We start from the raw sequence: 23,954 nt of genomic DNA, 5'->3' as shown, positions 1-23,954 counted from the left end.
ATACAATCTAGCGCACTGTGTAGGGAACATAACCAATTGTCTAATATATTGTCTACTGCACTATGTAGTGAACATGAATGCGTTATCTGATATACAATCTAGCGCACTGTGTAGGGAACATAACCAATTGTCTAATATATTGTCTACTGCACTATGTAGTGAACATGAATGCGTTATCTGATATACAATCTAGCGCACTGTGTAGGGAACATAACCAATTGTCTAATATATTGTCTACTGCACTATGTAGTGAACATGAATGCGTTATCTGATATACAATCTAGCACACTGTGTAACATAACCAATTGTCTAATATATTGTCTAGTGCACTATGTAGTGAACATGAATGCGTTATCTGATATACAATCTAGCACACTGTGTAGGGAACATAACCAATTGTCTAATATATTGTCTAGTGCACTATGTAGTGAACATGAATGCGTTATCTGATATACAATCTAGCGCACTGTGTAGGGAACATAACCAATTGTCTAATATATTGTCTGCTGCACTATGTAGTGAACATGAATGCGTTATCCGATACACAATCTAATGCACTATGTAGGGAACATGTGTTTGTAACGTGAACAGTTAGCTTAACAGCCCAGTTAGCAGCTCCTAAAAGTTCTGTTCTCACCAATATCCTTTGGTGTGTGCAAGATGTTTTTTGTTTCTTTTTTTTTCCCTTCGGAGGTTCTTGACTTTTTATACTTGTTGTTCTTACCTCCCTGAAATGAGTTTTTGCAACTTGGGATGTCTGCTTTGTAGTTAAACTTTATATTCGTTGTGGAACTACTTTTTGGCGGAAGGTATAGTCCATATTAAAGCATATTTATTATGAAATTCAGGGCTTCTTTGATTTATTTTCTTTCTTTATTTTGTAAAAACTGTTGTATAAAAGCAATAGAACACTTGAGGTCGTGTGTTATCGCGAATAACATCACGGCTGTGATGATCTACGGCACTCGCCTCGACCTCAGGTGTTCTATTGCTTAAATTTATAACCTCACAACTTGTCTTTTGTCTCACTGGGGGATGAATACGCACTGGCATACATTAAAATGTTAAGAAAAGCCCTCCCTAAAAAGTAAAGGGCAGTGTTAGCCACAAATGCAGGCCCATATTAATGTCCATGGTTTTAAAGTGGGATGTCTAACAACCTCATGGTCATACTTTTGGCCATATAGTGTATGTATAGAATGTCTTGTACCTACCAAAGAAGATATAGAGCAGAGCCAGCAGGCTGAGTGCCACAGCGATGGCAAGCCTGGGGTCAACCGAGAAGCCCAGAATCACAGCCACAGAACCACTCAAGAGCAGCGTCAGTGCCACCATCAACCAAGAGAACTGGAACAATGGCTCCACCTGCTGGCCTGCAAACGTCTTCATCTCATCTGTGAATAAAAACATGATGAGGGCAGGTGATTTAGTTAGCCTGTTTAATAAACAGTACTTTGCTTACTAAGCCTAATACAAGAGTAATGCAAAAATTAGGTCAGTCATTTACACACCAGTTTACTGCTTAATCAACAAAAAACTCCTCACAGTAGGGCTCTTACCTTCTAGTTTCTTGAGCAGGAAGGACTTGCCGCTGCCCCATTGAGCGTACAGGCCCACACATATGGGTGGTTGCATGGTGGGTTCGCTCAGTATGTCAGCAAGAGCACTGCTGTACAGGTCATAGCCCAGCATGTCACCGTCACACTCCGTAGGAGACAAGTGCTCTATAACAGATACGAAACATACAGCATATCACAACTGCATTTTACATTTGAGACTGGCTAAAATCTGCTATTCTGGTGATCACCAGCGTTTCTTTCCTATTAACAACCAGAAGAAAAAAATATCTAAACATAATTCCTCTGTTTCTATTTAAGCAATAGAACACTTGAAGTCGAGGCGAGTGCCGTAGATCATCACAGCCGTGATGTTATTCGCGATAACACACGACCTTGAGTGTTCTATTGTTTTTATACAACAGTTTTTACAAAATAAAGAAAGAAAATAAATCAAAGAAGCCCTGAATTTCATATTAAATATGCTTTAATATTGACAATACAGTACCTTCCGCCAAAAAGTAGTTCCACAAATAATATAAAGTTTAACACTACAAAGCAGACATCCCAAGTTGTAAAAACTCCTCATTTCAGGGAGGTAAGAAAAACAAGAAGAAGAAGGCAAGAACCTCCGAAGGGAAAAAAAGAAATAAAAAAACCTCTCGCACACACCAAAGGATATGAGTGATAACAGAACTTCTAGGAGCTGCTAACTGGGCTATTAAGCTAACTGTTCGCGTTACAAACACATTAATGTTCCCTACATAGTGCACTAGATTGTGTATCAGATCACGGATATATGTTCCCTACATAGCGCACTAGATAGTGAATTAGACAATTGATTTATGTTCCCTACACGGTGCACTGGATTGTATATCAGATAACGCATTCATGTTCCCTACATAGTGCACTAGATTGTGTATCAGATCACGGATATATGTTCCCTACATAGCGCACTAGATAGTGAATTAGACAATTGATTTATGTTCCCTACACGGTGCACTGGATTGTGTATCAGATAACGGAATTAAAACGCGACCGGGAAAAAAAGTCTGCGTCGCCTGCGTGCGCGTTCGTGTGCATGAAGCTTGTCGCTAATGGCAACGTGTCAGCGGAGTAATACAGTTGTGGTGTGAAGATCACGAATATCAGCACGGTTAGAACGCTTCTCAACCAATCAGATTGTAAGGTCGGAACTAACTGTTGTATAATTCTATTTATATCATTCTTCTATCTACCCCTATTATCCGAGTACCTCATTCGACACAGTTTGTATGTCAGATAACCTTCCTGATGCAACCCTCCCTACGTTTATCTCAGCAGTAGTGAGCTAGTGTCATTTACTACCTAGCTTTTTAAACTTTGGTGATTTTCTAGGCATTTTTCCCCATCCCTGGATATATTTTTTGCATTTTTCACGCAATTATTCTCCCAATCTAATCGTATCCAACCATCCGATTGCAATACGCCTGCCCTCCCCTGATGTTGACCTCCACTCCTGACTGAGGAGAGCCGTGACTAACACACGCCCCCTCCGACTGCATATTTTCACCAGCATTAGGCGTGTTCATATGTGGATCAGCTTTGTGCAGGAGCCATCAGTCACCCAGCAAAGGTCGTAATTGCATCAGTTATGAGGAATCCCCTCAGGCACCCTCCCTGAGAACAAGCCAATCAGTGTCCGTGTAGGCGTCCAGCCTGCCGGTAGCAGTCAGTGGACAAATTCGAACACTCACTAGCACCAAAGATCTGTGTCAGGATGCTCTTCTGATGTGTGCAGTCAATGTTATAGGGCGTCTCTCCCTGCTTGTTTGGCTTGTAAAGCAGACGACCATCTTTGGGGTTCCTTAAAAGCAGCTCGGCCAACTTCCTGCTCCGCCCCCTTATGGCGATGTGCAGGGCTGTGTCTCCTTTCTGAAAGCACACCATTTACAATCCTATTCATTGTCCAGCAATATTCCAAAAGCAGACATATACGGCAAAATATTCTGAACCGTCTACATTTACATTTATTCAGGCATGTTCAAAATTTGTAGATCTTCTTTTTAATAAGTCAAGACAATGACAACGCTCTTTGTTACCTTGTCCACAGCAGAAACCTTTGCTCCTTTGTCAAGAAGAAGCTCAACTATCTCAATGTTTCTCATCTTGGTGGCTTTAATAAGTGGAGTCTCACCCTCCTAAACACAAGACAGTACACAAACATGCTGTTACACTACACGATTAATAAACATGTGCAGGTTTAATGCAGTTAGAAAAGTTTGGATTTAGAAAATACTTTCTACATTTTAAAAGTGTCTTTTAAAGAGATACTCGTATTCAGTTATTAAAGGTTTAGTTAAGAAAACAGTTGACACAGGGTTGGGGTTCACACACCTATGCTGTTTACATCAAATTCAGTCAATGTCCAGTTCGGTTTTGATGGGCCTATGCCTACTGTAGGCTTAAATTACTGTTTACAGCTGACAGGAGTGAAACCTGATGTGGTCTTATGCTGTGGTAGCCCATTCGCTTTAAGGAACCCCACAGAGTGGTTGAGTTACCATAACCTTTCTGCCAGTTCCAACATGTCTGGCTATACTACGTACTATGACATTTTTATCAACATGGTGTTCCTGTCTGCAGAATGTGACTTTATGACTCACTTGATGTTGTTTGTTTTTCACACCAATCTGTGTCAACTCTACGGACTGTAGTACATGATAATAGCATGACAAAGTCAATCACAGGCCATATTATTCATTCTGATGTTTCATTTGATTAGGTTTCATTTACGTTAACCTCTTTATCCAGGTCAGGGTCATGGCAGGTACGGTTCCACTGAGAAATATTGGTAAACGACAGAAAAACAGGGTGCCAATTCACCACAGGGAAGCAATCGCAGAGACACGGTCAATCATGCCAGCTGATAGCACAGCTAAGATTCAGACCTTCAACACCAATGTTGCACCCAACTGCCCCTGATGTCTGATGTGAACGTTAACTAAACCTCTTGACCCACGTCTGTATGATTTTATGCACTGTGCTCCTTCCACATGACTGGCTGATTGGATAATTACATTAATAAGCAGGTATGAAGGTATTATAAAGGTATTCAGAGTGCAGTAGCCACAATGTTGGACAATACTGCCACATAAAACATACAATGCAATATGTACTGGTTTTGTTTAATTTGATTTATTTTAATATATAATTTTTTTAAGTTTCAGTTTTAAGTAAGTATAACAACCCTATTGTGGACTATACAAAAGTGAGGTAGATTGTCTTTACCTTGGTGTAGGCCTCTGTGTCAGGGTTACAGAGCAGGATATCTCGAACCATGGTAGCATTGCCTTTTTCAACAGCCCAGTAGAGAGCCGTCTTGCTGTCCTGTGTAAATAAATGCACATGTTAACAAAGTCGAACCCCCACTACTTCTGTTAAGCATGTGAACATACAGGGAGTGAACAAAACACTAAGAACAGGTACCAACACATTCACGTCAAGCACTTATTACAGAGTGGTGTCTTCCATTGCCTATGGAACAGCTTTAACATTCATTTAATACTCACATTTCTGTTCTGGCTAAATGGTGGTGGTACTAAAAATAAGGTTCTGATACTGTTCAGATACTGGTGCTGAGACAGCAGGACAGTAAAATGTACATAAGTAAAACATAAGTACCTGGCCCTTCACGTCTATATCAGCATATTTATTAAGCAAAGCTCGGACGATCTCCACATGACCTCCTCTCACTGCTGCTATCAGAACTGTGTCTCCACTCTGAAACAAACACACAGTAAAGATAAGTAAAAATACAAAGCAAATGTTACAGCATGGGGTTCTCAACCTTTCTTGATCGGTGTTGATTGGTGACCCACTTTAAGGGCTCAAAGGTTTACCTAAAACAACTTTGCGTAATTTCCTGATCCCATGGTTAAGAACGCTGTTAATGTAAGTGTAATGTTAAATAATCGTAATCACGTTATGTAATTATTTAAGTTTAGAGACAGTGATAGCTCAGTGGTTAAGGTACTGGACTAGTAAACAGATGGTTGCCGGTTCAAGCCCCACCACCACCAAGTTGCCACTGTTGGGTCCCTGAGCAAGGCCCTTAACCCTCAATTGCTCATTGTGTTCAGCTCATCGTGTAAGTCGCTCTGGATAAAAGCGTCTGCTAAATGCTGAAAATGTAAATGTAAATGTAAGTTATACGAGAGCTGGGTCTCACCCGATCAGGAATGTTGACGTAGGTGTCTGCATCCAGCAGGTCCTGCACTATCTCAGTGTGCCCCTCCATGGCAGCGATCATCAGTGCAGTGTTGCCGTCTTTATCGGTCATGTTGACGTTGGGGTTCCTCTTCAGCAGCTCTTTTACCACCACGGTGTAGCCACCGCGAACAGCCACAATCAGAGCAGTCATCGAGTTCTGACAAATACATCAAACGTAAGCTAGCTTGTGGATAAAAGTTGTTGTTTATTTTACTACAAAAGTGCATTTAATGAAAGAATGCAGTGTGATTACACTAAGCAATCCCTGGCAATCCTACAATGTTGTGTTACTGGAGGTTAATGGAGTATAGATAGATAGATGGATGGATGGATGGATAGATAGATAGATAGATAGATAGATAGATAGATAGATAGATAGATAGATAGATAGATAGATAGATAGATAGATAGATAGATAGATAGATAGATAGATAGATAGATAGATAGATAGATAGACAGACAGATTAATAGACAGACGAACGGACAGGCAGACAGATAGGCAGATAAATAGATTAATAGACAAACAGACAGACAGACAGATAGGCAGATCGATAGATTAATAGATAGATAGACAGACAGGCAGACAGACAGACAGATTAATAGAAAGACAAACAGGCAGACAGACAGACAGATCGATAGATTAATAGTTAGACAAACAGACAGGCAGACAGATAGATTAATAGAAAGACAAACAGGCAGACAGACAGACAGACAGATCGATAGATTAATAGTTAGACAAACAGACAGGCAGATAGATAGGCAGATCGATAGATTATTAGATAGACAAACAGACAGTTAGACAGATAGGCAGATAGATTAATAGATAGACAAACAGACAGACAGATAGGCAGATCGATAGATTATTAGATAAACAGACAGGCAGACAGATAGGCAGATAGATAGATTATTAGACAGACAAACAGACAGACAGACAGACAGACAGACAGACAGGCAGACAGACAGGCAGATCGATAGATTAATAGATAGACAAACAGACAGGCAGACAGATAAGGCAGATAGATAGATTAATAGATATACAGACAGACAGACAGACAGACAGACCGATAGATTAATAGTTAGACAAACAGACAGGCAGACAGATAGATTAATAGAAAGACAAACAGGCAGACAGACAGACAGATCGATAGATTAATAGTTAGACAAACAGACAGGCAGACAGATAGATTAATAGAAAGACAAACAGGCAGACAGACAGACAGATCGATAGATTAATAGTTAGACAAACAGACAGGCAGACAGATAGATTAATAGAAAGACAAACAGGCAGACAGACAGACAGATCGATAGATTAATAGTTAGACAAACAGACAGGCAGATAGATAGGCAGATCGATAGATTATTAGATAGACAAACAGACAGTTAGACAGATAGGCAGATAGATAGATTAATAGACAGACAGACAGACAGACAGACAGACAGACAGACAGACAGATAGGCAGATAGATAGGCAGATAGAGAGAGAACTTTATTGATCCCTTACATACAACATCCACCCAACACAGTATAGTTAAGACAAACAGACAGGCAGAGCTAAGCTGTTAAGCTGTATAGTGTTAAATAATTTAAACTTGGCTTAGCTATCAAGATCACTTACACACAGGACATGCCATCAGTACTGGAATGCAAAAATGCATGCACACAGAGAATCTTTACAAGTCAAAATTGTTTGGTAGTCAAGAGTTTTTATACATTAGTGAGTAAAAACGTCAAGTACAAAAATGCACACATACCGCTCCTTCCTGATCCACGTTGGCACCATTCTCCAGCAGGTGCATTACACAGTCATAATGGCCTTTCCTTGCTGCCCAGATCAATGCTGTAGTGCCATACTGATAACCAAATAAAGGACAGAGCATAAGTTACAGTGTAACATCAGAACTACTAGAACTTATATTGAAATGATAAATGGCCCACCAGCACTTGGATCCAGGGTTTGAACCACAAGCAGTGCTATCGGCCAGTGGGGCATCTACATACAGACATGTTTGGCTATATCTTTGAAGGGTGGCCGAGCTTTCTGCTATAGAGTGGCACCCTGTCGGTGTGTTACTACACTGTGCCCAGGCCAAACTGCCTAGCTGTTGGGAAGTGTACCTGTCAGTGCGCTCTCAGTGCCGGTCCCAATCCCGGATAAAATAAAGGAGGGTTGCAACATGCAGGGCATCTGGTGTAATACTGTGCCAGGTCAAGTATGTGGACAGAAGCAGTCAAAAGGAAATAAATAAATAAACTAAGAGCTAATAAAACAAATGAGATAAGTTCAGGAGATGCATATACAGGCTAAATAATACACTGGGACAGTGCAAGTAAACAAACTGCACACAATAACTCAACATTAAATGTTTGGTTCATATATTCAAACCTCACCGCAATAGGCCGCACCTGGAGCAGATTGGATACTGCTTTAGCCCGCAAGCTAGAGGGCTGTGTCTCAATTCGCACAAGATATCCTATACAGTATGCCCAAAATATTAACCTAGGCATTGGTTAAAATCCAATCAAGTATATTTTATTGCTCAAGTTTCCTCTGCCTATGATGCGGCCACCAAAAGGTGGCAGCCAGTTTTTTATGAAGCAGAATTTAATATATTTTCTAACATACAGCTGTTTTTCTTCATGGTCATGTGAACCATTCATGCAAACTCATATGCATGATTTTCCATTGTACCTTAGGGAATCAGAGAGACTTTGTTTACATAAATAAACCTGAATCTCTGAGCTTTGAGACGTCAGCAACATTATCATATGGGTCATGGTGGTGGTCACCTTGTCAGAGCAGTTGACTTTAGCTCCGTGTTGCAGTAATAGCCGGACGATTTCAGCGTGGCCTCTTCCAGCTGCCCATATGATGGGGTATACACTGTACTGTAGAGGGAAGAAAAGCATAGATGCATCAATCACACACAGATCTTACATCTTAACTGTAATCATTGAAGACTTATCAATATATACTATGTCTTATTAATAGGGCTGTCAAACGATTAAAATTTTTAATCGCGATTAATCTCAGAATTTTATGTAGTTAATCGCGATTAATCGCATTAAAAAAAATCTGTGTAAATGTTATAGAAAACAAGGATTTTTAAGTGAAATGTTACAATTAAAATGGTGAACACATTTTATGCTAAATGTACTGATGTTAAAAACTGCTGGGACAAGAGAAAACTGTAAGGGAGTTTATTCACTCACATACTAGGCAGTAAATGTCAGATTGTAGGTTAGAATTTCTCCATCAGCAAACACTGTAGATCAGCGGTGCTTTAGATGGGATAAGGCGTAGTTATTGTAACAGACTTTTCTGTGGTTGTATCGTGACAATGGTTTGATGGACGTTTCTACACGAAGTGAGTGTGTTTTGACCCTTTGGGGCTTCCATAGTTCATGAACTAACGTGCTTGACTCAGCTTTCCGGTATTCGGTACAGAAGAAGAAGTTAATTAAGTGTAATAAAGTGTTCTGCTCCCGACAACTTGTGAATATAGCGTGTATTTATTTCTTTATTAAGCAAGTACATCACTACGACGATCGGTTACATTATGTTAACAAACCGCAAATGAAAAACGGTGGCAAGTCCGACATTAAAATATTTGTTCTACCAGTCAAGTGTCAACATGAACTAGAATCTGCGTTAACGGCACTATTTTTTTTAATCGCGTTAAATTGAGGTCGCGTTAATGCGTTATTATCGCGTTAACTTCGACAGCCCTACTTATTAACAATATAAACTTAGTGATAAGCCTTCAGCAAAAACATGGCCACATAGAAATGTAGGAAAAATTGTTGAAGGACGAAAGGTAAAATCTGAGTAACCACAACGCTAGCTACTCAGTCCACCAGTGTGTGACAACACGGCATCTTGGAAAAAGGCAAGAAAGAAGTAAAAGCTAGGACGGCTATAAAAGAAGCGCAGCAGCCACTCTACCAACTGATGCAGCCCACATCCAGTGGGTAGACACCTCTAGAGGTAGCTCGGTCGCCCAATTTTTAAATAGTGGATTATTTATTTAATTATTTATTAGAATTTTAATGTCATGTTTTACACACTTAATTACATCACAGGTAATTACTGGTTATACAAGATTCATAAGTGTAGGTTCAATGTCAAACACAGTCATGGACAATTTTGTATCTCCAATTCACCTCACTTGCATGTCTTTGTACTGTGGGAGGAAAGCGGAGCTCCCGGAATAAACCCACGCAGAGACGGGGAGAACATGCAAACAGAAAGGACACGGAGCCACCCTACCGCCCATAAATTGTGGATTAGTGCACCATTGTGTTACTTCCTGTACCTGTCCGGTGATGTTGGGGTTGGCTCCTTTCTCCATCAGCAGACGGGCCACCTCTGCACGACCCTTATACGCTGCCCACATGAGAGCAGTCCAGCCACCCTACAAACAAACAAACAAACATACACACACACACACACACGTCAGTATGGCAAATGTTTTGTCCTTCAGTTTTTACTGTATTACAGACATCCCAAGTGTCCCGGAAGTTCCGGGAGTCTCCCGCATATACATAGAGGCTCCCTGATGTCCGCAAGTCAGATGAAATCTCCCGGAATCTAGAACGAGCGGCCAAGAGCGACACACACACGTGCACGCAGCCGACACAGAATTTTTTTCCCCGATTGCGTATTAAATCCGTTATCTGATATACAATCTAGTGCACTATGTAGGGAACATAAATTCGTTATCTGATATACAATTTAGTGCACTATGTAGGGAACCTAAATCCGTTAACTAATACGCTACCTAAAGCATTATGTAAGAAACATAAGTCTATTATCTAGTACACTATCTAGTGCACTATGTATGGAACATAAATTCTTTTCTAATATACAATCTAGTGCACTATGTAGGGAACCTAAATCCGTTAACTAATACGCTACCTAAAGCAGTATGTAAGAAACATAAGTCTATTATCTAGTACACTATCTAGTGCACTATGTAGGGAACATAAATTATTTTCTAATATACAATCTAGTGCACTATGTAGGGAACATAAATCTATTATCTTTCACACTGTGTGTGTTTGTGATGCGAACAGTTAGCTTAGTAGCTCAGTTAGCAGCTCCTAAAAGTTCTGTTATCACCCATATCCTTTGGTGTGTGCGAGAGGTTTTTTAGCTTTTTTCTATGGGGGGGGGGTACCTCCCTGAAATGTGTAGAAGCCAAACTGACCGACAGGTAGTGGACTACATACTTTTCTGCTGCGCCGTCCGAGTGCCCCAGTATGTGCAAATGTAAATGTTGTGTTTTTCCAAACACACTTTGCCTGAGTCAGAGTGTTACTCAGATTGCAGGTTTAGTGCAGACTGTTATTATTAGCACTGTGCTACCGTCACGCTGGCACCACAAGACACTTTCTCAGAAAACATGGCCTAAAGCCTATGTGATCCATAAAATACCTTCATAATATGTTGCAAACTCAAAACAAGGGGGCAGAAGAAAAGAGAGTCTTAACGTATATGATCTCAGAAAATTCAGACAGGATCTATAGAGTGGTGTGGAAAACAAGAGATCATATAGAGACATGACTGCATGTGTTCTAATATTACAGAAACTGAATTGATATTCAATTCCTACCCTAGACTCTTACAGAGGATGTAGTGACATTTTGTAATGGTTATTTTAAGCACATGAAACAGTGATCTAAAACCAGCACGTGTCAGATGCAACACAATAAAATGTAGCAGTGAAATAACATCAGTACAGGAAAAAATATTATTAATTAAAAACCACAGTGTTTGATTTCTGCCGGTCAGTAGTGGGTCTGCTGCCTGCCGGAGACAATGGCCGCAAGGAAATAATCCACTCTGGAGCATCAACTCAGATATTTACTTACTCACTCAAACCTAAGTGCAAATATGAAGTAGCCAATCCACCTTTGGCATGTTTTTGGAGGTGGGAGAAAAACAGTGCACTCAAAGGAAGCCTATGCAGACACTAGGAGAAATACAAAACTCCACAGACAGTGACTGGAGGCAAGAATCAATCCTAGGCCCCCATGATCCATGTGGCTGTATAGCACCTCCTCTACAAAATATGCTTTAGTGCTGCTACTAGCTGAAACTGGCTAGTAGCTGAAAGCAAAACATTTGACATTTATTACTAATAATGATTAAAAATTCTATATATAAGATTACAACACTGAGGGTAATTTGGTCTGAGCTCATGAAGAATCTTTAAAATAAATTAATAGAAATAAACAAACTGTGGTTTAGATGATTGTACTCTAGGGCTAAAAATGCTAGTAAAGCTAATTAAGGTAACCACTATGCATGCCTTTACCATAATCCCTATGTTGGTCTATTTTGATTTTTAAAAAATCTAGTAAGCAATACAGTACTGAAACCATCTCTGTGTAATCAGTTCCAATTACGCTCAGAAAGGTCAACATGCTCATCTCAATGCTCCACAAACAGCCTAAACAAGCAAAAGTAACAAGATCGATTTATTTTTCTCTCTGCCTATTGTATGCACATTGTATAACTTGGGTTTGGGTTTAATAAAAATAAATAGAAACAATCTTTTTTAGAGGAAAATGCATTATTTTAAATACAGTGGATTCTGAAAGTATTCAGACTCTTAGGCTCTGTGTACACTCTGTGCACACATTGTGTTGTGGATTTGATTTAGATTGGATATAATTGCCATTTTGAGTTCTTCCTTAGCTCCCTGACCATGACCATACATGCCCTGGAACTCTTGGCTTCTTCTATTTCAATTAATTAAGGCCACCACGGTCATGGGAAAACTTAAAGGCTCAGATATTGTTTTATATCCTTGCCCTGATATGTGCCTTGCTGCAATTTGATCATGAAGATCTACATATCCAGTCCCTTGGACTTCATGGCTTAGTTGTTGTCCTGACAATGCAGTGTAAAAGGGCCTTTATAGACCCAGGTGTGTGCCTTTCTAACCTACATGCAGTTAAATCAAATTGCAACAGACAACAACAAGGACTTAAGTTGGTATGTAGACATTAAATAAAAGCAAACAGGATGCACTTGACCACAATCTGGAGTGGCACAGCATACAGGCCGCTTAATACAGGCCGCTCAGGTGGTACAGCGGTAAAGTACGCTAGCTCGCCAGAGTTGGGGTTTCGAATACATCGTATCGAACCTCAGCTCTGCCTTTCCGACTAGGCTGGGCAGCAATATAAACAACGATTGGCTGTTGTTCTTAGGGGTAAGAAAGTCGGATCATAGGTCCTCATAACTGTTGTGACTGCGGCCCCTGCTGGCTGACTGATGGCGCCTGCACAGGGCTGAGGAATAATGCCGATGGGGGTGTGGCCCTCCGTGCACAGTGCATGTCAAGTATATGAACTTGACTCATGCAGGTGAAAAATGCAGTCTGTACTGACTGTGCATACCGGAGGGGGCGTATGTCAGTTGAGTGGCGTCCTCAGTCAGCGGTGAAGGGTCGAATCAGTATAGAGGACGCAATCAGGGTAATTGGACACGACTAGACTGGTATAGATATTTATTTATTTTAAATAATATCCATTTAAAATTAAATCCAACAAGATCAGGGACCCTGAAAGGGTTTGTTAATGTTTTTCTACTACATGCTTGAGCCATTACAGTGTGGCTCAATGCTGTGTCTTTGTGAAACTGCTGTAATTACTTACATCATTCAGTTATTTTGTGACTAATTCACACCATAACAACCTTAGAAATCCCACTGAAATATTTTCAGTTTTTACCACTACTTTATTCTGGTCGGGGTCAAAGTGGGGCCGGGCTTCAACCACCTCACCTCCCCTTAACCAGACATTGCCTATCATGTCCGTGTAAATGCCCGACAGTAGCCTGGTTCGGCTAATCGGGTTTGAATTTCAGCAATAATGAACTAGTATAATAGACAGCTGCAGCTTTAGGCTTTAGGTCGGACAGTCCGGTTTTTCGGCTGCCAGTCCTCCGCCCATGCAGCGCTAGGACGGACACTTAAAAATCCTCCTTTTGGAGTGAACTGGTTACATTTTTTGATCAATATTATCTGTCACTGGCTCAGGTACATGTCAAAACAAACGCTCGCCCACCACTGGCCAATCGCAGAAGGCCCGCCCTCTAAATGCCAGTCTGTGATTGGGTGGTTGAATTTCGCCTGCTCGCTCTGTTCTGCACACACCTCTACTTGAGTCAATTAGTAAACTTTTGGAGGCAGCGAGGAACAGACTTAAATATCAAAAGTAGACACAACATGGTGAGTAAAACAGTAATTTGTTATAGAATTCTTGCTTAAATTGGTCAAAAACTCTGTTATATGCGTTATGGTTTCATTCTGTGTGTTGCAGTATCATGTCCCCCTGTTCCTGGTATGACGTCCTCCTTTTGGGGTGTAATGTCCTCCTTTTTGTGACTATGAATGTGGCCACCCTACTAGCACCAAAACAATAAATTACAAAAAGAGAAAAACAATCTTACATTGTTAGGATCGTCTTTTCTAAGATAATTATTTTTAAAAAAGTATAAATTGTAACGTTTGTTCCCTACACATGAATGCTTCTTCTGCAACTGTTACATCGCCATTACATATTGTTGCATATTGTTAATCCTGATCTCACTACTACACAGGTATTGTAGATACAGTTACTCAAAACATCTTACAAAAAGGTTTGTAACAGCAGAAGTTAATAACTCAGAATCAGCTGTATTAAAAAAAATTAGCATCTGCTGAGACAACAGTAGTGACAAAAATAACCACTGTACACTTAGTGTACATGACTTTCTAATTACATAAAAATAAGGAGTTGCAACAAATAAAGCAAAATCTGTAGACATATAGACACATTTCATCCTGAGATATATAGTGATTTGTATTGCTATTAAATTCTTAAATTAATTATTACCTGCTGAGTAAACTGGAGGGTGCATTAATAAACCTGTAGTGCTTGTTTATAATATCATTTATTTACCATGTCTCTGTGCTCCACATTGGCATTGTTAGCCAGCAGCTCCTTCACCACCTCAACGTGACCCTCCTTCGAGGCGGAAATCAGTGCAGTCCAGCAATCCTAAGAAGAAGAAAAACAGAACTCATTCACACAGAAGTCTGTAGTGAATCCCCATCACTCAGAAATGTCAGGATCTCACTTATTCCACAAAACTGAAAAGTTTTTTCCAAGATTTAGAACGTACCAATTGATCATACCAGGTAGTCATGAGTGCCTAGTCGCTATAGTAGCAATGCTGAATGAAGTGCTAGGTACAGTGTGCTGAATTTTTGTGCGAGATCCTCAGGGTGTGTATATACTGAATGTCATCACCCAGTCATTTGCTGAACCACAGTTTTGCATGCCAATTACACAGCTCTGCAAACCACCTGCTATTATGAGTTAACCTGAGAGAATCTAGCACTTGAGTGTAGTTTAGGACGGTTCCACCCACAATGATATCACTCACCAGCGCAGGAAGTGCGTTCGGATTGCTTTCTTCTAAAGTTGATCCAGAGGTTCCAAAAATGACTGGACAAGAAATACAGTGACACTGGTTTGCTTTATCTTTGTGAGGGGCAAGGAGGAGGGGTGATGCAGAACTCAGCTTAGCTTTTTTGAGGGCAGAGGAAAGAGCTGACCAAGATCATCACCCAACAGAAGGAAATTATAGTGAGGATATAACGTTCAGTGTGAACAGAAACAGTTGTTGTTTTGATGCTGATGATGTCACCCAAAATGGGCTTCACTACATAACATATCTAGTGGGTTTTCTGAGGTGCATGCATGCTCATGGGAAGTAATTAAAACAATCTAAAGCAGGGGTGCCCATACTTTCATGGCGTGAGATCTACTATTTCAGTCGACAGGTCAACGCGATCTACTTTTTAAGGTTGGCCTCATCATTTTTCAAAAAAGCTTTGTAGCTTTCTTAAATGTGCTTCAGTTGCCTATATTGATGTTCAGCATTACAGGGCAAGCGACTGAAAATCACACTAACCTTATTCTGATGATTTGCACTGAATGGTGTCAGCCAGGTTTATGTAGTCTGGACAATAGCTGCTGATGCCAATTCTCAAGCAGGCTTCCAAGTGTTTATCAGTAAGTGTGGAGCGATATTTTATTAATTAGTTAATTATTTTCATGTGGGAAAAGGCTGTTTCACAAGTAGGTTGATCCAAAAATGCTGTCGAATATTCAGCGAGTTTCAAAAATGTCCAGCAGAGGCCCTGTACTTCATATGAATTTCTGTATGTAACATGAGATCTGAATATTCTCCATCGGCTTCTTCCACGTATGAACGAAACAGCCGTCTTTATAGTGTTTTTGCCTGAATCGAAACATCTGTGGTTTCTCTGTGCTTGGTTGCGCACTTACCTTCACAAACAGTGTAGGTTACAAAAGGAAAAATGCAAAAATGGCGCAAACTGGCTACAGATGAATGAAAACTTTCTAGAGGCATAGCTATGGTATCAAACCGCAAATTAAAGAAACAATGGGCACATTTCCTGTCAATCACATTGGACTGTTTGGATGAGGCACGATCTACCAGCGTGCACTGTGCGATCAACTAGTCGATCGAGATCGACGTATTGGGCACCCCTGATCTAAAGAATAAACATTATTATATGCAGTTTCAATCAGGGTTGCCAATTTTCATCCACTGAGAAATGTGGGGTGTATGTGATGCTTTTAATCAGGCAGCTTTTTACCTCAAAACCCTGTAAGAATACCTGAACACCAGGCAATGCGGCAAACATGTGCATGAAGTAAAAAGTGTGCATGAAGTAGTATATATATATATATATATATATAGTGAGTTATGCAATTTGAAAGTTGGAACATGAAAGTGTGTACCACATCATCCAGGTTCACGTTGGCTCCTCTTCGGATAAGCTCCTGTACGATTTCCAGACTGCCCTGTTCAGCCGCGATCATCAGAGGAGTCTGTCCGCTCTAAACATACAGGAAAAAAAAAAAACACCAGCCACCATCAAGCTTACATTGTACAGTCATGTGCATAAATCCTGGTCAGATACTGTGTACTGATGGAGATTTGGCTTCACCATTTATACTGTGGTCCGAATACACCATTAAAGTTGTGTCATCAGTCATTTAAAATCAACTTCTTTATGTAACTTTTATGTGAGAGACCAATTCATATGTTACCACATAAATAAACAAGGGCAGATGGATCAGTAATTAAATAATGTAATTATGTCTGGTTCACTTAAAAAAAAACAAATCAAACAAGCACTTTTCTGCCATTTATGTCTATAAATATATTATGTCTGGGTACACTTCAGGCAGGTCGATAGGGAAGTGAAATTGGAACCAGGATCTAGCATAATTTACTGCTGCGCCACCCAAGCATCTAATACATACCGGTCCTTAGGTCATTTATTACTGGGCAGCACAGAAAGAATAAATAATTAGATATTGCTACAAATGCAATGAAAACACTGCTTCCACATCCAACATCCTTTCTTTGTAAAGCGGGATATTCTGCAGTGATGGCAACCAAAACTAATTTAACGAAGTAGACTGGACATAAGGAACACACTTCGGATCAGTGTTAATTTTGACAGTAAATTTTGATTTAGTTTTAGTCATAGTCTTTTGACTCAAAATGAAACATTTTTAATCAATTATGGAATATTATTAATGTTTGAATGTGCAATACACACAAAACCAGATTTAACTTATTTCAAACAACATCTTTATTTACATGACCCTGCTTATTGAGCATAACAATAACAAAATATTAATGACCAGTAGTTCTGCTCTGCCTGAAAAATATATGCATTGTTTATAACAAATTGCATATTACATTCTTTATAAAACTGGGTACCATAAAAGCAGCAGTGCCATTATGTTGCCATTATACTGCCAGCGGTGCCAGATGTCATTTCAGATGTGTTGTGTTTTTACCCGAGATCGTCGCCCCACATGGTTTACACATCGTCTTGTTTTTCATGACGTAAAATGAGAAATGTGTCCATATATCGACTCTCATCTTTCTCCCTGTTGACATTGTGGAGTTAACCTATTTCCATGAGTAAAGACAGTTCACAGGCTAGTCTGGTCTTCCCGGGTTTAGATCAAATTTGTGCAAGTGTGGTCTTACTGCAAAAAAGATTAGTACTGATTGGATGGCTACCCGGCTTGTCCCGCCTCTCCACATACGCTAAAGTAGTTATGATTTGTAGCTGCACGCATTCAGTTTAAAACACTGATGCTCGCCTACAAAGCCAAAAATGGAGCAGCCCCAAGCTACCTTCGAGGCCTAATCAAACCCCGCTCTGTACCACGCAACCTCCGAGCCACTAGTCTCGCTCGACTTGAGCCGCCACCCAGGACTAAAGGAAGACAAGCATCAAGGCTCTTCTCTGTTCTAGCACCCAAGTGGTGGAATGAACTTCCTCTGTCTGTCCGAACATCTGAGTCTCTTGCTGTCTTTAAAAAACTATTAAAAACCCACCTCTTTACTAAACACTTAAGCTGACTTGTACCTATTTACTAACATTTTTTTCCATTTCCAAAAAAAAAAAAAAAAAAAAAAAAAAACCACTTTGGTTCTAACAGGTTTCAGCAGATTTGTGTTCTTTTGACTGTTGTTTACTAAAACTAGAGTAATGAAATGTTTACTATGGAAGCATTTCTGTAAGTCGCTCTGGATAAGAGCGTCTGCTAAATGCAGAAAATGTAACCTTCCACAAGGTACCTTCCACAAAACTAAATCAGTTCTTAATGGATGTCGTCCCTGCCAAACATTTTCGTCTCGTTTTTATTCGTTGACGAAAGTGTCAATTCATTTCGTCATAGTTTCTATCCTTTTATGTAGTTTATATTTAGTTATCGTCTCGTTTTTGTCATGAAAAAAAGGTTCGTTGATGAAAACTATGACGAAAATCATTCGTCAAGGAAATTAACACTGCTTCGGATGTCATTGTGTTATCACCCGTAGGTGGGAGTGTCTCGTTGCAGCGGAAAAAGCTCAGGGTTACCACTGATTTTCTATCATTGGTAAGTAGTATTGTTGTGCAATTTGTGTTATTTATTATGCTTGTTGTATAATTTTATTTTAAATCCTCCTGCCCCTGCTGGTCCATGAAATAATATCTTATATGAAACCGGTCTGTGGTGCAAAAAAGGTTTGGGGACCGCTGGTCTAATAGATACCATTCTCTATACAACCCCACACTGTCCCTAACTGATTTACACTCTCAAGTCAGAAGCCTATAACTAGGACCCTATCAGATTGGATGTAAACCTAAAACATTCAACGATGGTGCTAGGTCCGTGTTTTGACACCCAAACCTTTCTTTGCGTCTACAGAATTGGTTGGGAGTTTTCCAAACTCAGTTACCTGAGTAGTCTTTTAGCTGCTTTAGACTTCGACGTCTTGGACATTTTGACTAAGCAATTACTAACTGAATTGCTGTATGATTGCTAGGACTGCCTTATAGTGCAAATTAACCAGTAAACGTGAGACACTGGAATGCTACGCGAATGAAAAACTTTAAATTTCTAAACACAAACCTTAGATTTACAATTTCACAGCAAATGCCGCTCAAGTGTCGCAGCGGTAAAAAAGACACGCTGCAACCAGAGCTGGATTCTGAGTACCTCGTATCGAATCCAGCTCTGCTTTACCAGTACGAGGCTGAGTGCCTGTATGAGCAACGATTGGCCGGTTGCTCAGTTGGGGGGCGGGACAAAGAACTGGATGTGGGTCTCTCTCTGTCAGAATGCGATCACAACCTCTGCCGGCTGATTAGAGGTGCCTGCACAGAGATGAGGAAGAGCGCCCTTAGGGTGTGTGTCTCTCCGCATGCAATGCTAGGTGGCGCCACACTCATCAATGTGTGGGTGGCAAAAATGCATCCGGCTGCTGCCCATGTTTCGGAGGGGATGTGGGTTAGCTTCGATCTCTTCGGTCAGGGCAGGGTTCGGCATAGACAGAGAGGAAGCACGATGCAAATTGAACAATTGGATGTGCTAAAGAATAATAATGTGTAAAAAATAAATAAATAAATACATTTCACAGCACAGCAAATTGCGTATTACATGGGAAACGGCTCATTTCACAGTTTGTGATGCGATTTTCACGGCGTGAATTAGGTAGGGCCTTACCTATAAAGGACAGCTAGTATTGTCAATATTTGATTGTCGCTTTACTCACATCACTCCTGCTGTCCACATCACGGTTTTTGTCCAGGAATGCTCGCAAGGCTGGCAGGTTTTCCTCCTCCACGTGGCTGAAGATGCTCTGGGAGGCCACAGCGGTCATCTTCATAGAGTTTGTTGTGTCCATGCTTACACCGCTGAACCTGGAGCCGCTACAGGCTACAAAAAATACACTTTGTTTTATTCACAGATACAAGATTTACAGTGCAAGTACATTCTACACTTATTTAGCACTTTATTAGGAACACCTTTCTTAAATGTTAAATTTTCTTAAATGAGGGCAGTTGTAGCCTAGTGGTGAAGGTACTGGACTAGTAATCAAGAGGTCACTGGTTCAAGCCGCACCACTGCCACTGTTGGGCCTTTGAGCAAGGCCCTTAACCCTCAACTGCTTATAAAATATGCTGTCACTGTACTGTAAGTTGCTATGGATAAAAGCATCTGCTAAATGCCGAAAATGTAAATGTACATTCATTTTAAGAGCTACATCTACCATATAGATGCACTGTTTTGATATACAATTTTTGACTGTAGTCCATGTGTTGCTCAGCCCTCTCTACCCCTCCCATTAATGAAAAGGGACCCAGTATAACACCAGTCCCCAACCTTTTTTGCACCACGGACCGGTTTCATATAAGATATATTCATATAAGAAAATCTGTGTAAATCCTGAGCTTTTTACGCTGCAATGAGACGCTGCTCCCACCTAGTGGTGACAAGAGACAATAACACCCAAAGAGCTTTGGAAATTGAATTGCTCTTGTAGCGATCTCTAATTATTTATTCTTTCTGTGCGGCCCGGTAAGAAATGACCCATGGACCGGTACCGGTCCCTGGCCCAGTGGTTGGGGACCACAGCAATACAACACCCTGCTCTGATGTTATTGGGTTGTGGACCATTCTCAGCACTGCAATGACACTAACATCGAAATAACACAGTCCTGTTTTGTCCTGGCATAAGTGCAGCAGGTGCAGTTGAAGCTCTAACTGTACACCCACAGCATGAGCAAAAAGAATAAGTGTTCCTAATAAAAAGGCCAGGCAAGTGTAAACAGTATTTAAAAATCCCAACAACACTGTTGCGCCTGCTACACTTATACCAGAACAATACACACCATTGAATTACACAGTTAGTGTCATGACAGTGCTGAGAATGATCCATCACAAATAATAAACGGTTAGTGTGGGTACTATGGGGGTACCTAAGAATTAGTAACAGTTAATAATTATATACCCACAAAGTGCTGTATGGTTTCTATATGGTAGGTAGCTCATAAAATGGCCAAAAAGTTTAGGACAGGTCCTACTAATGGGGTATAAATTACACACCAACTTGCATTTGAAGTGAGCAAGTTTACTGTTAGGTAGTTTTGTTCATGATGTGGTCAGAGGCAGTTGTGTTACCTCTAATTTTGGGTCAATACAAAATTCTGGCCCCACGTGACTGCTTTAATGTGGTACAAAATCTACAAGCCATGCAAGACCTTCTGGCAGAGGTTACATGAAAATACTTACCCAAGAAACACCACATGAAAACATTGTGGTACAAAAGGTTTAAAGAAGATCTGAAGTTAATCTGAAGCTAAGTGTGCATAATGCGACATGCTTTAAAAATTATGCTGATTTTTCACAACCTCTGTTAGTTGCATTTTGCTCTTAAAACCTACCATTTAAGACTGTTTGCTATAATTTAGCTCATTTAAGTGCTACTGCTGCTTAAGCTTTTTGTATTAAGCAGCTTAACATTTGTAAGAAACCACAAATAGGGCTGTGTGCCTCTGAATCAGCAAGCATAGTCACCTTAGAACCCCTTCCATCCCCTACCCCCTAATATGCAACAGCTAACAGCCAGCAAACTGTCCTGTTGTAAGGAAATAAAAGACATTTTTGCTTTTCTATACCTTCATAATAATAATACAATCTTTTTTTATTTCAAAAGCTTTTTATAGTGGTTCTACGGTACGTATTAACAAATTTAAACTGCTTCATATAGGTTGTTATTCATTTTCACACACTGCAGCCTATATACACTGATCAGCCATAACATTAAAACCACCTCTTTGTTTCTACACTCACTGTCCATTTTATCAGCTCCACTTACCATATAGGAGCACTTTGTAGTTCTACAATTACTGACTGTAGTCCATCTGTTTCTCTGCATGCTTTGCCCCATTTCATGCTTTTCTTCAATGGTCAGGACTCTCCCAGGACCACTACAGAGCAGGTATTATTTAGGTGGTGGATCATTCTCAGCACTGAGAGTTGGAGTTTTTAAACACCTCACTGTCACTGATGGACTGAGAATAGTCCACCAATCTAAAAAATATCCAGCCAACAGCGCCCTGTGACCACTGATGAAGGTCTAGAAGATGACCAACTCAAACAGCAGCAATAGATGAGCAATCGTCTCTGACTTTACATCTACAAGGTGGACCAACTAGGTAGGAGTGTCTAATAGAGTGGACAGTGTGTGGACCCGGTATTTAAAAGCTCCATCAGTGCTGCTGTGTCTGATCCACTCATACCAGCACAACACACACTAACACACCACCACCATGTCAGTGTCACTGCAGTTCTGAGAATCATCCACCACCTAAATAATACCTGCTCTGTGGTGGTCCTGTGGGGATCCTGACCATTGAAGAACAGGGTGAAAACAGGCTAAAAAAGTATGCCGAGAAACAGATGGACTACAGTCAGTAATTGTAGAACTACAAAGTGTTTCTATATGGTAAGTGGAGCTGATAAAATGGACAGTGAGTGTAGAAACAAGGAGGTGGTTTTAATGTTATGGCTGATCAGTGTATATGATCATGTGTAATGATAAAGAAAACTTGGGACATTTAGTTAAATCGCAATAAAAAAAAGAATACTTTTTATTTAATTCACTTTGTTGTATTATTGTGTTATTAAGCTTCTGCTTATGTCATCTAACATTACTGTCCAGAGTTCATATGCTTGTTAGTAAAGTTAAATAAGTCTGACCTGCTGAATGTCCCCAACTTTTCCGTCCTATTCCAGAATAATGAGGAGCACAGGCTGAGCTCGCTTATGCTGGAACATACAGTAGCATTTAGGCTTATCAGCTCTGATTACAGCTCTAATATGTACTCGGGTTACGAAACGTCAGTGCTGCTGTTCAAAGGTAGGTCAGAGCTGAATGTTTTCCACCTAACTGCTACAAAACAAATATGTATCTTATATACTCACAATGAATCCATAACCGTTTAAACCATGTATTATTTTAGAAACTTAGAGGCTTAGGTCTAATCCTCTTATTGCACCAAATTTGCAAAAAGCTAAGCCTGGGCAAACATTCGAAAAATTCTGAACGTAAAAGTGCTGATCTCCAAATTCCACTCATTCTGTACAGACCCAAAATCACCGTTAAATTACCCGACATTCATACATGAGTAAAAATAAATGATTCCTCTTTTATAAAAGTTCATACAATAGTTAAAGTAAACGACATGGCCAAAAGTAAGTGGACACAACTTAGAATTATTACCTTGATAAGTTTTAGCTGTCATGTATAAAATATTAAAGATATTAAAGAAATTCTATGCTTCCAACATCGCAAGAACAGTAAGAGAAAAGCAAGTTCTCAAAAGTGCAGACCATAAAAACCATGTTGTTTTAGTTATGATGTGCCTTTACAGAGCAATGAGCTCAACCAAACTGGAATGTACTGGAATGTCAATTGTGAGACCTGTCTTTATGTTCAACAACAGCTCTTTAGACTGAATAGGTACAATCCTACTGGAAAGCCTACCCAGATGTGTGGAGGTTTTATAGCCAGTTTTGGGAGCAATGGGAGGTCTAATAAGCTTATGGCCAGGTGTCCATATACTTTTGGTTAGTTATACATCATATAACTAGGGCCCTACTTAATTCTCGAATAAATGTGCTTAATTTCAGAATTGGTTGGGAGTTTTTCAAACTCAGTTAGTGGGGTAGTATTTTAGCTCCTTTACACTACGCTAACTG

General features: G+C 40.1%; 1 protein-coding gene across 3 annotated transcripts in view; it reads right to left on the bottom strand.

Moving 5' to 3' along the window:
• The window catches only part of kidins220a (kinase D-interacting substrate 220a), a 103,261-nt gene extending 80,238 nt beyond the window's left edge, over positions 1-23,023 (bottom strand). For all 3 annotated transcript variants that reach the window (XM_063008096.1, XM_063008094.1, XM_063008095.1), the window contains exons 1-14: positions 22,953-23,023; positions 19,963-20,126; positions 16,635-16,733; positions 14,760-14,858; positions 10,121-10,219; positions 8,595-8,693; positions 7,559-7,657; positions 5,767-5,964; positions 5,220-5,318; positions 4,827-4,925; positions 3,638-3,736; positions 3,293-3,470; positions 1,560-1,724; positions 1,215-1,394 (exon numbers count right to left, since the gene is read on the bottom strand). In XM_063008096.1, coding sequence (XP_062864166.1) covers positions 1,215-1,394; positions 1,560-1,724; positions 3,293-3,470; positions 3,638-3,736; positions 4,827-4,925; positions 5,220-5,318; positions 5,767-5,964; positions 7,559-7,657; positions 8,595-8,693; positions 10,121-10,219; positions 14,760-14,858; positions 16,635-16,733; positions 19,963-20,094 — 1,645 coding nt within the window. In that variant the 5' untranslated portion in view covers positions 20,095-20,126; positions 22,953-23,023. The remainder of the gene's footprint in view (positions 1-1,214; positions 1,395-1,559; positions 1,725-3,292; positions 3,471-3,637; positions 3,737-4,826; positions 4,926-5,219; positions 5,319-5,766; positions 5,965-7,558; positions 7,658-8,594; positions 8,694-10,120; positions 10,220-14,759; positions 14,859-16,634; positions 16,734-19,962; positions 20,127-22,952) is intronic.
• Between the last annotated feature and the right edge of the window lie 931 nt (positions 23,024-23,954).

Source organism: Trichomycterus rosablanca, chromosome 13, assembly GCF_030014385.1.
Source record: "Trichomycterus rosablanca isolate fTriRos1 chromosome 13, fTriRos1.hap1, whole genome shotgun sequence".
Taxonomy (NCBI): Eukaryota; Metazoa; Chordata; class Actinopteri; order Siluriformes; family Trichomycteridae; genus Trichomycterus; species Trichomycterus rosablanca.
This window is presented reverse-complemented; position numbering and strand designations above follow the sequence as displayed.